We start from the raw sequence: 13,046 nt of genomic DNA, 5'->3' as shown, positions 1-13,046 counted from the left end.
GCTACGGTGGCCTTATGCACCAATACATTTGATATGTATGTATTATAATGCCAGCACGTAGGCCAATGCGTTATGGATTCAAGGCCACGCTGACTGTTGTCACAACTCCCATTATATACGGACTCTGCTAGCATTTATAGATTAGTAAACACTCTAGATTCTGTGAGCGGTGAGGTCGTTGATTGTGCATAAGCTGTACAAATATTTTTCGCTGTGTATTTTTATTTTAAAAAATGTTACACCTTTATACAAAATTATGAGTGGAAAGAAGAAATGTAATGCTTTTGAAAAAAAAATGTAATGAAATGTAAACACTTGTATATTTTTGCAAATCGGCCCATATAATCATATTGTCGGAACGCATTACATTAAAATACATACTAATAATACCTCGATCAGCGCAGTATTTTTTGGCATGAATTAACTGCACTATGTGAGGTGTTCCTGTATATACAAATATGTGTATATATATATATGTGTGTGTGTGTATGTATGTATGTATATATATATTGGAGACAAAAGTATTTGTTTTGACAAATGTTATTGTATCTTCGGATACAGTGGCATGATCATGATCCTCAGTTGGAATTGGACACATGCTTGCAAGTATAGACATCTTTAATTTTCTTAGTAGCTTTGATATCTACCTTTCTGATCGCAAAGCAGTATCTCTGGTTTCTCTTTCACTGTTGGAAACAGGAAGTCTCATGGGATCAGTTGTGTGGCAAGTGTGGAATAAGTGATTGTGTTAGAAGCTGAAAATTTGGAGGAACTTCAAGACATTTAAGTTTTTCTTAAAAAAAAAAAAAATTGTGTTGTGTAGGACTATTTAATATATCAACTCGTCTGATGTTTCATCTGCTGCTGCTCATGCCATACAATGACTGCTATTTTTACAATTTCATTTAATAGTATGAACCAGAGCTGTTAATGCTCAATACATTCTATGTTGATATCAATACAGTATTTGTAAAATAATAAGAGAAGTTTACCTCAATATAATACGTAGAACACTTCTGTATGATACTCTTCAGCAATTAAACCGAAAAAATCCAATCTTACATACAGTAAAAAAATATTAAAAATCAATCTAATGCAATTAAAAATTTAATAAATTAATTAAAAGAAATTTAACAAACTAATATAATATAATATTATTATATTAGTTTGAAATGTTTGTTGGCTGTCTTTAAATTCTCTGAACAGGCAAAAGGTTGAACATATGAACCAGTTGACTGTGGCAATATTTTATCAACCATGACTCTCTTGCATCTTTTCAGTTTCCATTGCAGATTACTATTATTAGCTGTATGGTGCAAAGAAGCCTGAAGCGCATGTTGTACCAGCCAAAAAAAATTCGAGAGAGAGAGAGAGAGAGAGAGAGATGGATGATATCCAGCTCAGGATCCTGGGTGTGCCCCTGGGGTTTCTAGTTGTATATAGAGCTGCATGCTGCTCAGTTCACATCCATAATGAATTTGGGTGGTGATATGAAAAAGTTAATTTGTGGTTGTATAAGGAGAAGAAAGACTGCTGCTTGGTACAGTGAATTGTGACTATGTAAATAAATGAGAAAGGGTTTGTAAGAGTCTTTTTTTTAAATTCTGTAATCAGCTCTCTTAATTTGTCATGATGTTTCTAACTATGTACTGTGATATTGAAATTGCAGCACTCAGAAGGACCATTGGAAGTGCATGCAAGTCAGCAAGCAGAAGATTTGCACAGAGATATTCAAATGATTAAAATATGGGACCAATTGCATGGAGGCTTTGGCTGATATGAAAACAAATGTAGAGATTATGGACTTCAGAGCAACATGTGTGTGAGGCAATTAACTGGCTTCCATCTAACATGGAACAGACTTCAGAGAGATTATAGAGAGTGCTAATGAACCCTGATATCTGCAACTCAAATTCAACAGAGGGAGAGATTATTGGCCTTAGAGGGGCTGGATGTTCCCTTTGTTGTGTGTGTGTGCCCCTCGACGTGGGCACCTGTACATGGTGAGGGGACCTCCCAGTGACGCTGCTGGACTTCCAGACTAGCATCACTGGGATCCAACGCCCACAGCCCAGGTTCCAGGCTTATATCAATGGAATCTGGCGTGTTTGCCGTGCCCTGCGACCCGTGGAAATTCGGAAAGGGGGATCCTGGTGGTTGAGGGGCCCAGCTTCAATACACCACTTTGGCCCCCTGCTTCGACAAGACGGGTGGTCCTGGAAGGCCCGGCTAGGATCAATAGGCTAGTAGGCTCGCCTGTGAGGGTCAACCGTGTCAATGCCATGCCCCTACCCTCATGGTCTGAGGGACAGAATTCAGGCTGGCGGCGGTGCGGGTATAGTGTCTGGATAGCCCTGGCGTTCTACTCCCGAGCGCATTTATTGCATGCTGGGTAGTGGGCGTCCCTTTGGGCTCCGTGGTGGGTGGGGAGCCCGGGCACTGAACAATTTAAAAAACTCCATGAATCCTGATAAACTTACTTCTTCAGGGGCCCCAACCCGGTCCCTATCTGAAACTATAGAAAAAGATTCTGATAGCATTATTGCTACAAAGAGGCAGCGAACCGAACAACCATCAGGGCCTGTCCCAAAGTTCTTAATAATGCATTCCACCAACAAAACACCGATTGGTAAAATGTCACCCTTTTTTATACAAAAAGGGTTGGATGGGTTAGCAGGTTCACCCAAGTCAGTTAAGAGGCTCCGTTCTGGGACCTCTTGATTGAAACAAAAAATGACAGGCAGTCTGACCATCTACTCAGAGTAACATCAATCGGAGGAATACCCATAACAGTGACACCACACAGAACACTAAATTCATCGAGAGGTGTCATTTAGGAGTGGGACTTTCTCGACGTAACCGAGGAGGAAATCTGCTCCGAATTAAAACCACAGGGAGTTATTGCCGTCAAGAGAATCACTGCGCGAAGGGATGGAAAAATTGTTAAAACCAGGAGTGTTATCCTGACTTAACTCTCCCAAACCTCCTGATGAGATTAAAGCTGGCTACATCAACTGTCCAGTGCGTCCATATGTTCCAAACCCTTTACGGTGTTTTAAATGCCAGAAATATGGACATTCTCAAATGGCCTGCCGTGGAGTCCTTGCATGCACTCGATGTGGTGCAAAGGACCACGAAACAACAGCGTGTTCAGCCACGAAACCCACCTGCATTAACTGTGAAGGCGAACATCCGGCCTACTCACGAGCATGCCAGAGGTGGATAGAAGAAAAAGAAATTCAATGGCTGAAGGCAGAGCTAAACATATCGTAGCAGGAGGCAAGGAAAGCAGTGAAACCTCTCAACATCAAAAAACCTACCCACGCCCAGAAGGTAGCAGGGAGATGTTCGATTGGGACTCAGACAGACATGTCCGTCCCTCCAAAAGAATCATTTACTCCCATCGCACGTTATCTTTTAAGCTCCCAAAAACCTGCACAGAAGGACCAATCAGCTGCCACTCCTATATCGGTACCTCCTAATGCTCCACAAATAACAAAAGCAAATGCAAAAGAAAAGAATAAGAAAGGTGAAATAGCACCTAGTACCCAAGAAAACATGGATGTCGAGCAGAAGGAGGTACAAGAAGACTGTTTTGGAGCTCTTTGCTGAGGAGGAAATGGACACTGGACAGCATCCATACTTCCCCAGGAAGGAGAAAGCCAGAACTGAAAAAGGTAAGCCCTCAGCACCTCGGAAGCCGCCTGATGGACCCACCAAGCCAAAATAATGGCTAAATTCCTACAATGGAATTGTCGTGGATTCCGGCGAAATATTGATGACATCAAGGCCCTCCTGCAAAAGCACGAGCCAGTTTGCTTTTGCTTGCAGGAGACATATCTAAAGGCAAATGACGATCCCACCATGCACAACATCACAATTTTTCGAAAGGATAGAATTGCAGATGGCTCTGCTCATGGAGGAGTGGCTATCCTCGTCGGCGATCAGACCCCAGTGCAGCCCTTGCTAATTACAACTAGCATGGAAGCTGTTGCAATTCGCCTTTCGGTGGGATTTATATTAACAGTTTGCTCTCTTTATTTGCCACCTGGGACTGACATCCCCCAGGGAGACCTTGATGATCTTGTAACGCAGTTGCCTCCCCCTTACTTACTTCCTGGGGATATGAATGGACATAACACCCTGTGGGGTAGTGCTAACATCAACGGAAGGGGACGAGTCATAGAGCGTATGCTCAATGACAATGACCTTTCCCTTCTAAATACTGGAACAAACACCTTCTTCCACATGCCTACCCGTACTTTTTCTGCCATTGATCTCTCTATCTGCTCCCCTTCTCTACTCCCTTCACTCACTTGGGAGGTGGAGGAGAATACATACGGAAGTGATCACTTCCCTGTGATAACCTTGTTACACAGTGGGAGGCCATGTCTTCCTTTTAGGTTACCACGGTGGAAGTTTGATCAGGGTGACTGGAATGCCTTCCAACATCAGGCAAATTTTGACCTCAGTACAGTCAGTCGGGAGCCTATCAATGACGCAGTAAAGTACATCACAGAAATCATTGTCCAAGCAGCTGCTAATGCTGTCCCAAAAACATCTGCCCGGCTTCCACCATTTCCCAAACCTTGGTGGAATTTACAATGCACAACAGCAAAATAGGCTCAAAACAAAGCTTGGGGATATTTCGCCGATATCCTACCATGAACAACCTTATAGCCTTCAAACGTGCACGAGCCAAAGCACGCTACATCTGCCGTCAGAGTCAAAAGGAATCGTGGATCCGTTTTACATCATCTATTAACCAGTCTACTAACTCTAAGGTAGTCTGGGATAAAATCTGGAAAATGAAGGGAAAATATACATCCCACCCTTCTTCAATCCTAGATTATAATGGATGCACTATTGCAGACCCAACTGCAATAGCCAATGCTCTTGGGGAAACATTCTCTAACATCTCCGCAACATCCTCGTATTCCCCAGAGTTCCTGGTCCTGAAACATAAACTGGAAAAACAAGCACTTAATTTTAAGTCCAAGGGCCTCTAATCCTACAACGGGGCATTCACTATAGAGGAACTGAAAAGAGCCCTCACTCTTTCCAAAGCAAGTGCTGTTGGACCAGATGGCATCCATTATGAAATGATTAAACACCTTTCACCAAAATCTATGGCTTGTCTGCTCCTTCTGTATAACAGAATCTTTATTGAAGGGCAGTTTCCGGACTCCTGGCGAAAGGCAATCGTTCTTGCCTTTCCTAAGCCAGGAAAGAATCCAAAAGTCACCACCAATTATCGTCCTATTGCTCTGACTAGCTGCCTGTGCAAAATCCTGGAGAGAATGGTTAATTCTCGTTTAATATGGTATCTCGAATCAAATGAACTTCTCTCCAACATCCAGTGCGGCTTCCGAAGGAACCGGTCCACTTTGGACCATCTTATTAGATTGGAAGCATCCATCTGGGATGCTTTCCTAAAACGCGAACACTTGGTGTCGGTGTTCTTTGACATGGAGAAAGCGTATGACACAACTTGGAGATTTGGCATCTTAAAAGATCTGCATAGCCTTGGCCTTAGGGGGCAACTCCCCATTTTTATTAAAAACTTTTTAGCCAATCGATCTTTCCAAGTTCGTGTGGGATCCCCACTCTCTCGTTCCTTCAGCCAAGAGGAGGGAGTACCACAAGGATCAGTATTAAGTGTCACGCTTTTTGCCATCAAAGTCAATTCCATCACAGAACAACTTCCTCCAACTGTAAACTGTGCCCTCTATGTTGATGATGTTAGCATATTTTGTCAGTCATGCAACATGAGGGTTATTGAAAGACAACTGCAGAAAGCCATTGATCGCCTTAATTCCTGGGCACTTGCTAATGGCTTCAGGTTCTCGCCAGAGAAGACTGTTTGCGTACACTTTTGTTGCAAGCGTAATCTTCATCCTGAACCTGAATTAAGGCTCGGACAAAATGTTATTCCAGTAGTGTCAGACACAAAATTCTTGGGACTTGTGTTTGATAAAAAGTTGACCTTTCTCGAACATATTCGCCAACTTCGTACAAAATGCACGAGGGGACTCAATATTCTCTGCTCTCTCTCCTCCACGCGTTGGGGAGCAGATCGATGCACCCTACTATGGCTTTACCGTGCACTTGTACGACCCAAATTAGACTACGGGGCCCAAGTATACTCCTCAGCCAGAGACAGTGCCCTTCGATGGCTTGATCCTGTCCATCATCAGGCCATCCGTATCGCTACTGGAGCATATTGCACATCTCCTGTCCAGAGCTTATACGTCGAAGCAAACGAACCATCATTATCCCTTCGACGTAAGCAGTTGTCGTTAAACTATGCTTTACAGTTGAAATCCCTGCCAGACCATCCTACGTGGACATCCGTTTTTGAGCCACGTTGGGAAAACTTTTACAATACCCGTAAGACTGCCAACCGACCTTTTGGCATTTGTGTCCAAGAGCTACTCTGAGAGTTTAACATCATGGTTGCACAAACACGAAAAGAAATTCCTCCACCCTGGCATGCTCATCCCCCACCGTGCGACTTTTCCCTTAAGAAATGGGTAAAGTCTGAGACCTCATCTGTCTACCAGCAGCTCTACTCTGCACACCAAGCTGAGCACTCAGACTTCCTGCCCGTTTACACAGATGGCTCGAAGTCTGAATTGTGCGTAGGATCTGCTGCTGTCTTTCCGGACACTATAATATCTCAGCAGATTCCTCCTGAATCCAGCATATACACTGCAGAGCTGTATGCTATAGAGCTAGCCTTGGATCACATTCGAACTTGTCAATTCCAAAGGTCAATAATATATTCTGACTCTTTGAGTGTATTACAGGCTTTATTACCTCTGAGACACAATTCTCATCCAGTTCTTTGTCGGGTTCAGCAGAAGATACAGTCTCTTCATGAATACAAGTTTGATATCCGCTTCTGCTGAATTCCTAGCCACATTGGGATAAAGGGAAATGATTTGGCTGACGCTGCAGCCAAATCAGCAACATCCACTCATAATCGTTGCCTGTCAGTCCCCTATACAGACTACAGGCAAATAATACGCAACAAGATATATTCCCAATGGCAAGAACTATGGCACAGACAGAGAACAAATAAATTATATCAAATAAAGCCTGTAATAGAAACATGGCAGTCTAGTCTGCGCAGGAATTGGAGCGAGGAAGTTGTTCTTGCTCGACTCCGCATAGGACACAGTCATTTGACACATTCTTTTCTGCTGAGGGCGGATGACCCTCCTATGTGCGAGTCTTGCGACACCATTTTAACTCTAAAGCATATTTTAATAGATTGTGTTCATTTTACCCATGTTCGCAATATACATTTTACCGCTTTTACTCATCCGACTAAGCCTTATACACTCAGTCAGATTTTATCAGACAACGACCACGTGCCGGCAGTTTTTAAATTTCTACAAGCTATTAATATATACACACATATATAAATAACAATTAGACGAGGTAACCTTTTTAAAGGTTACCAGAATTTATCTTTGATATTTTAATCGTTTCCTGGTGCAGTATAACCTTAGTTGTTTTTGCGCCAATAAAATCAAAATCAAATCAAACCCTTTGTGTAGTGGAATGTGTAGACTGTGACCATACCACAGTGGACAAATGTTCACAACAGTGGTTGTGGGAAGGTATGAGTGCTAGTTGATGGGTAGTGAAGCTTCCCCCCAACCCTAGACTGTTTCCCCATTGTCAACAGTGTTTGTCTGGAATGGTGCTGTGCATGAGCCACTTGGAATGGCAACTAGTGGTCTTCAACAATAAATTCTGCTGCTTGAGGCCTGATAATCCCTGCTTGCACATGTGATGAATGCAATGATTCTAGACCAACACAGTACTGCACTGCTGACATTGTGTGTGTGGAGCAATCAGTTTAATTAGCTTTGGTTGGTGTTTGTCAATGGCAATCTGATTGCATGCTGCTATATCTCAGATTCTTGAACCTGTTGCTCTCCACTTTCTTACTGGGGTGCCTGATATCATTTTTCAGCAGGACAATGTCTGAACACCACAGTGGTTTCCTCTGAGTGCTTTTGTAAGTATGGACAATACTGTCTTGGCTAGCCAGGTTCCCAGATTTCTCTCCAATTAAGCACATGTGGGCCATGATTGGTTGCCATCTACAGACCCACCCACAAACAGAACAAACCACAGATGTTCTGCAGAACCAGGTGCAAGAGGCTCAGTGGAAAATACTGCGGGAGGCTATTTGACTATCATTACTTTAGGTATCCTGTGTATTCCTGTTTCTTCAGAATGCTGCAATATCAATGTCACAGTGTATAATGGATCTTTAAAAGAAACTTTTAGGATAAACAGTTGGGAGTTTGGATGAATGGCTGCTCCAACAGAATGTTCAAGTACTGCGAACAAAACAATACGGATATGTCCAGATTCAATTATACTTGGTACTAAACGATGATGTTAACATTCTAATTTTCTGTTTGCTCCATGGTGTTAGGGTTAATGCCTGTCACCACAGTGACATAGCGTGACAGGATTGCTCAATATAAGGTAACTTTGTACAGGCTTTGAAGTGGAGACTGCTGCTGCAGTAAAAGTGGGAAGTGCTATGCACTACAGCCCTGATATGTTGCTCTGCAAACTACATCTGTCTCTCTGAAGAAAGTGTCTAAAAGTTTTCCTTCATTCATGTGAAGGAGCCTATTGCAAATTGTCATCACCAGCCCAGGTATCTCATGTTGACATTGAGACTAATGTCTCAATGCTGCAAGTACTTGCTTTTAACCAGATGTATCTCAAAATTGTTTTCAAAAAAGTTTTTCACTTGAATTACCTTCTAGTGCAAAAAAAGTTTGTTTACAAATTTATTATATTTAATAGTATGTTTTTTAAAATTTTGTTTATTTTCAGGACCCAACAAGAAGTACTGGGGTCATTCAGACAACGAAGGAATTTCTGTAGATTCTGATCCAGACACCAGGCAAGGTTTCTATATTGAGCTTAGAGAGCCCTCTAAGTTGTGCATCAAAACCATGCATGGTGCATATGTAATTGCTGACAAGAATGGGATCTTTAAGGTTGGTGGGAATGATCCGTCCACTGCTACTCTTTGGGAATATTAGACTGTTTTATACCACAACTTTGGTATACATGTTTTCATGACTAGTTTTGCTCACTAAATGGTGTATCAGTTTTGGTACTTACAATTCCAGTTTGTAATGTTGATTGAAAAAGTTGAAATTGTAATGCCTAGGTAACTTCTTCCATGAGAGAGAAAGGGAGAGAGAGAGCGAATGTTTTGAAATCTAGTAAGGATGAGACAGTGTGATCCAGTGGAGTCGTTATGTGAACAATGCAGTTAGTTGTATATTCAAAATGCCAGTTTCATGGTAATATGGTGCATTTTTTAAAATCCATATCACATTTTTCTGGTCAAATAAATATTGTCAGCTGAGCTGAAGCTTTGTCTTTGTAGTAATGAAGTCTGCCAGTGTTGGCAGATGTTAATGTGTGCTGTAATTCTAGCTAAGGCCATAATGTATGTGATGCTTGACTGTATAATTAATGGAATGCCCAATATTACTATTGGCATCTCATATGTGACCATAATACTGTTACGATATATATTGTATTACTTCTGTTGCTTTTTTTCTGAAATGAATTTTCTACACATTTGATACTTTTTTATGTGATTTATCTCTATTTGGTAGCAAACTTTTTTATACTCATGATTGCACAATTTTGAAAACTATGTTTACAGCAATTTTTGTACTTTCCAGCTGTTGCCTTAAGCATTTAAACAGGACATTTGTGGAAAAAATGTGAATTCTGTGGAATTAATAAATTGTAAACTGTACCATTGTGTGGTGTGAATTTATATAGATTTATGGGTTTGTCCTGTGATTTTTTTTTACATATATATATAATTTCTCTTATAAAGGGATTTTGAATGCATTTTCATACAACTGCACAATTTTGAAAATTATATCGGTTTTTGTACTTTCCAGCTATTTGTCTTAGGCACATGTCATTCCAATTTTTATTTATCAGTATGCTCAAAATATACTTAATCTAATGTTTTCTTATGAAACTTCTTTTTAAGTACAGGCACTTCCCAGCTTAAGTAATACTCTACTTACGGAAATTCGACTTTACATAAGTTTTTGATGGCTGGTGCAAACTTAAAAAAATCGTGTAAACTTATTTTGCATCCCGTAGGAATAAATGGAGGAATCGTGAAAATATTATATGAATCCAATAACACAGTGTGGGTTTTTTTTTTTTTTTTTTTTTGTAATTCGTTCCAAGACCTCTGAAGTTTAAATTTTTGCTATTTAACTAAGCTGTTTATCTCTCTAAAAGGTCATTTTTATGATAGAAATTGCACTATATTTTCATTGTTATCATATGTTCCATTATAAGAATCAATTTTGAATGCCTTTGTGATATTTTTCTAAAACATTTCTGGAGGTCACTGCCATAAAACAAAAACAATTTGCACTTTTTGGGTTATTGGGCTTTTCTGTCAGCGCAATCTATTATAAATGGGTAGTAAACTATCTTATTGCATTTTCGATAATACTGATGACTGGAATTCTGTGAGTTTTTATGTTATGGTAAAATGAGTTCCTCTTCACCGAAATCTTCGATCATATAAAAAACAAATTTTCAGTACCTTCTCTTCATTCCTATTTACTTATCACAATGGTGAAGGGAAAGGGACCAACGGAAAGTGCAAGTTCTGGCAGTGCTAGGAAATTAAACAAAATTGATTTAAGAATGAAAATGATTAAGTACAAAACAGGACAAAGTTTGTCATCTATTGCATGGAATTAGGTCCTTTAAAATACTATTAAATAGTGAATACTATTTGAAGGGACAGTGTGTGTGTGTGTGCGTGTATAAAAGAACATGTTAAAAGAGGTGGAAAGTGAGTGCATTGAACCATTGAGGCTAATTATGCGAGCATCACTAGACTCTGGGGAGATTCCGTTGGATTGGAAAAGTGCCAACGTATCTCCCATACATAAGGGTGGTTCTAAGAGTGAAGTGGGAAATTATTGACCTGTCAGACTGACTTCAGTGGTAGGGAAAATCATGGAGGCAATAATCAAGGGTGGAATTCAGAATCATTCGGATAGAATTTAAATTCTCAAGGATACTCAGCATGGTTTTGTAAAGGGGAAAATCATGTTTAACAAATCTGGTTTGCTATTTTGAAAGGGTCACTCATGAGCTGGATTTAGGGAATACTTTTTGACATTGTTTATTAGATAGTATGAACCAGAGCTGTACTACTCAATATGTTCTACGTTGATAATAATATTAGTAAAATAATATTTTACTAATATTATTATCAACGTAGAACATATTGAGTAGTACAGCTCTGATTCATACTATCTAATTAATTTTTAAACTCTCATTGACTATTTCATTCACTTCCTGTCTCTCCAGCAGTAAATAATCGATACACACAACTATGGGATATTTTTTGAATGGCTTAGTACAAAATTACATTAAATCTACACTAAGGTACTCGGCCCAAAGTTACCATATTTCTTTTCTAAAATATTGCCTTCAAAACAACATCGTTCCGAAGTTTGCCAGGGTGAATTTAAATCAAAAAATTTCAGGCATAAAACAACTAACACTGGCGACATCGCGTAATATTGTTTTGCTTGCCTTAAAACCTCGATATTCGAATAAACAAAAATACCTTTCTCAGGTTAGGAAGCTTCGCGATAAATTAAATTATCTACATCCGAACGATTGGTCTGTATTGAAGACCTCCATAGATTTGCGACGGGAAGCACAGGCCTCAGAAATAAAAAAAAAAAAAAAAAAAGACACGTTAATAAGTTGCAAACATTATCGGATAGGTCAAGACACGTTCATACGAATTCTAACACATTGTCGAGGGCTTGCGACCAAGTTCATACGAGTTGGGTGACATCACCCCCACAGACACAACGTGTTACCACAGAATATGTTAGCTAGTTCCCGAACACCCCCTCACCAATTATCCAACGAACCGACATATCAACAGGTTACAAATCTTTCCTCGTGTACACTATCACAGGACCAGATTTCGCTTTTATCCAAAGGACTAAATTATAATTTACCACCTCGAAAACTGCCTAAAAAAAAATGCGTAATTGATATTGAATTTGGACTTCGTAATGTTCCACAAAAAAGGGCAGTGTTTTACTGACATTGCTTATTTAGATTTCAGCAAAGCTTTTGATTCCATCCCACATGAGTGGTTACTTTACAAGCTGGAACAGGTTGGAATCACTTGGAAAATCCTTAGATGGATAGCAGGATGGCTTTAGGGCAGGAGGCAGAGGGTTGTGATAAATGGCTATTCTGCAGATTGGGTTGATGCAAGAAGTGGGGCTCCCCAAGGATCAGTATTAGGAGCACTGTTTTTAACTTTCATAAACAACATGGATGAAAGGATAGGGGGTGTGATGTCTAAATTTGCAGATGTTAAAATTGTTAGAGTAGTTAATGATCACTGTCAAGCTGAGCTTTTTCAGAGAGACCTAGATAGACTTCAGGAATGGTTAGAAAAATGGCAGCTATGCTTTAATCCAACAAAGTGTAAGGTATTACACTTGGGAAACAGTAATCCCAAAATAACTTATTCACTTGGTGGAGTTCAACTAAACCCAGTACTGGAGGAAAGGGACTTGGGTGTTACGATATGGTCAGACATGAAATTCTGAGCATTGGAAACAGGTTGCAAGGAAGGCCCATGGTGTCCTATCAATGATCTATCGAACTTTTGCAAGTAGAGATAGGGGCATGATAATCCCATTATATAAGGCTTTTGTTAGACCATGCTTGGAATACTGTATTCAAGTATGGAGACTGCACCTAAAGAAAGACATCAAGCTTCTTGAAAGAGTGCAAAGACAGGTAACTTGGCAAAAGGGCATCCTTATGAAGAAAGACTTCTAATATGTGGGTTGCAGAGATTGGAAACTAGACACCTTAGGAGACTTGATTGAGGTGTTTAAGTCTCTGAGAGGCATCAGTAAAATGAATGAGGATGAAATTTTCAAGATTATAAATGATGCTAG

At 40.1% G+C, this 13,046-nt stretch overlaps 1 protein-coding gene across 1 annotated transcript in view; it reads left to right on the top strand.

Moving 5' to 3' along the window:
* The window catches only part of LOC150084141 (protein singed-like), a 155,476-nt gene extending 145,715 nt beyond the window's left edge, over positions 1-9,761 (top strand). The window contains exon 5 of the mRNA XM_090375906.1: positions 8,872-9,761. Within this exon, the coding sequence (XP_090232032.1) occupies positions 8,872-9,083 (212 nt within the window). The 3' untranslated portion in view covers positions 9,084-9,761. The remainder of the gene's footprint in view (positions 1-8,871) is intronic.
* Positions 9,762-13,046: the final 3,285 nt, after the last annotated feature.

The sequence above is a fragment of the Mastigoproctus giganteus genome, chromosome 6 (assembly GCF_048544385.1).
Source record: "Mastigoproctus giganteus isolate SK-2022 chromosome 6, ASM4854438v1, whole genome shotgun sequence".
In the NCBI taxonomy this organism is placed as follows: Eukaryota; Metazoa; Arthropoda; class Arachnida; order Uropygi; family Thelyphonidae; genus Mastigoproctus; species Mastigoproctus giganteus.
Note: the sequence above shows the minus strand (reverse complement) of the source record. Positions and strands in the feature narration are given on the sequence as shown.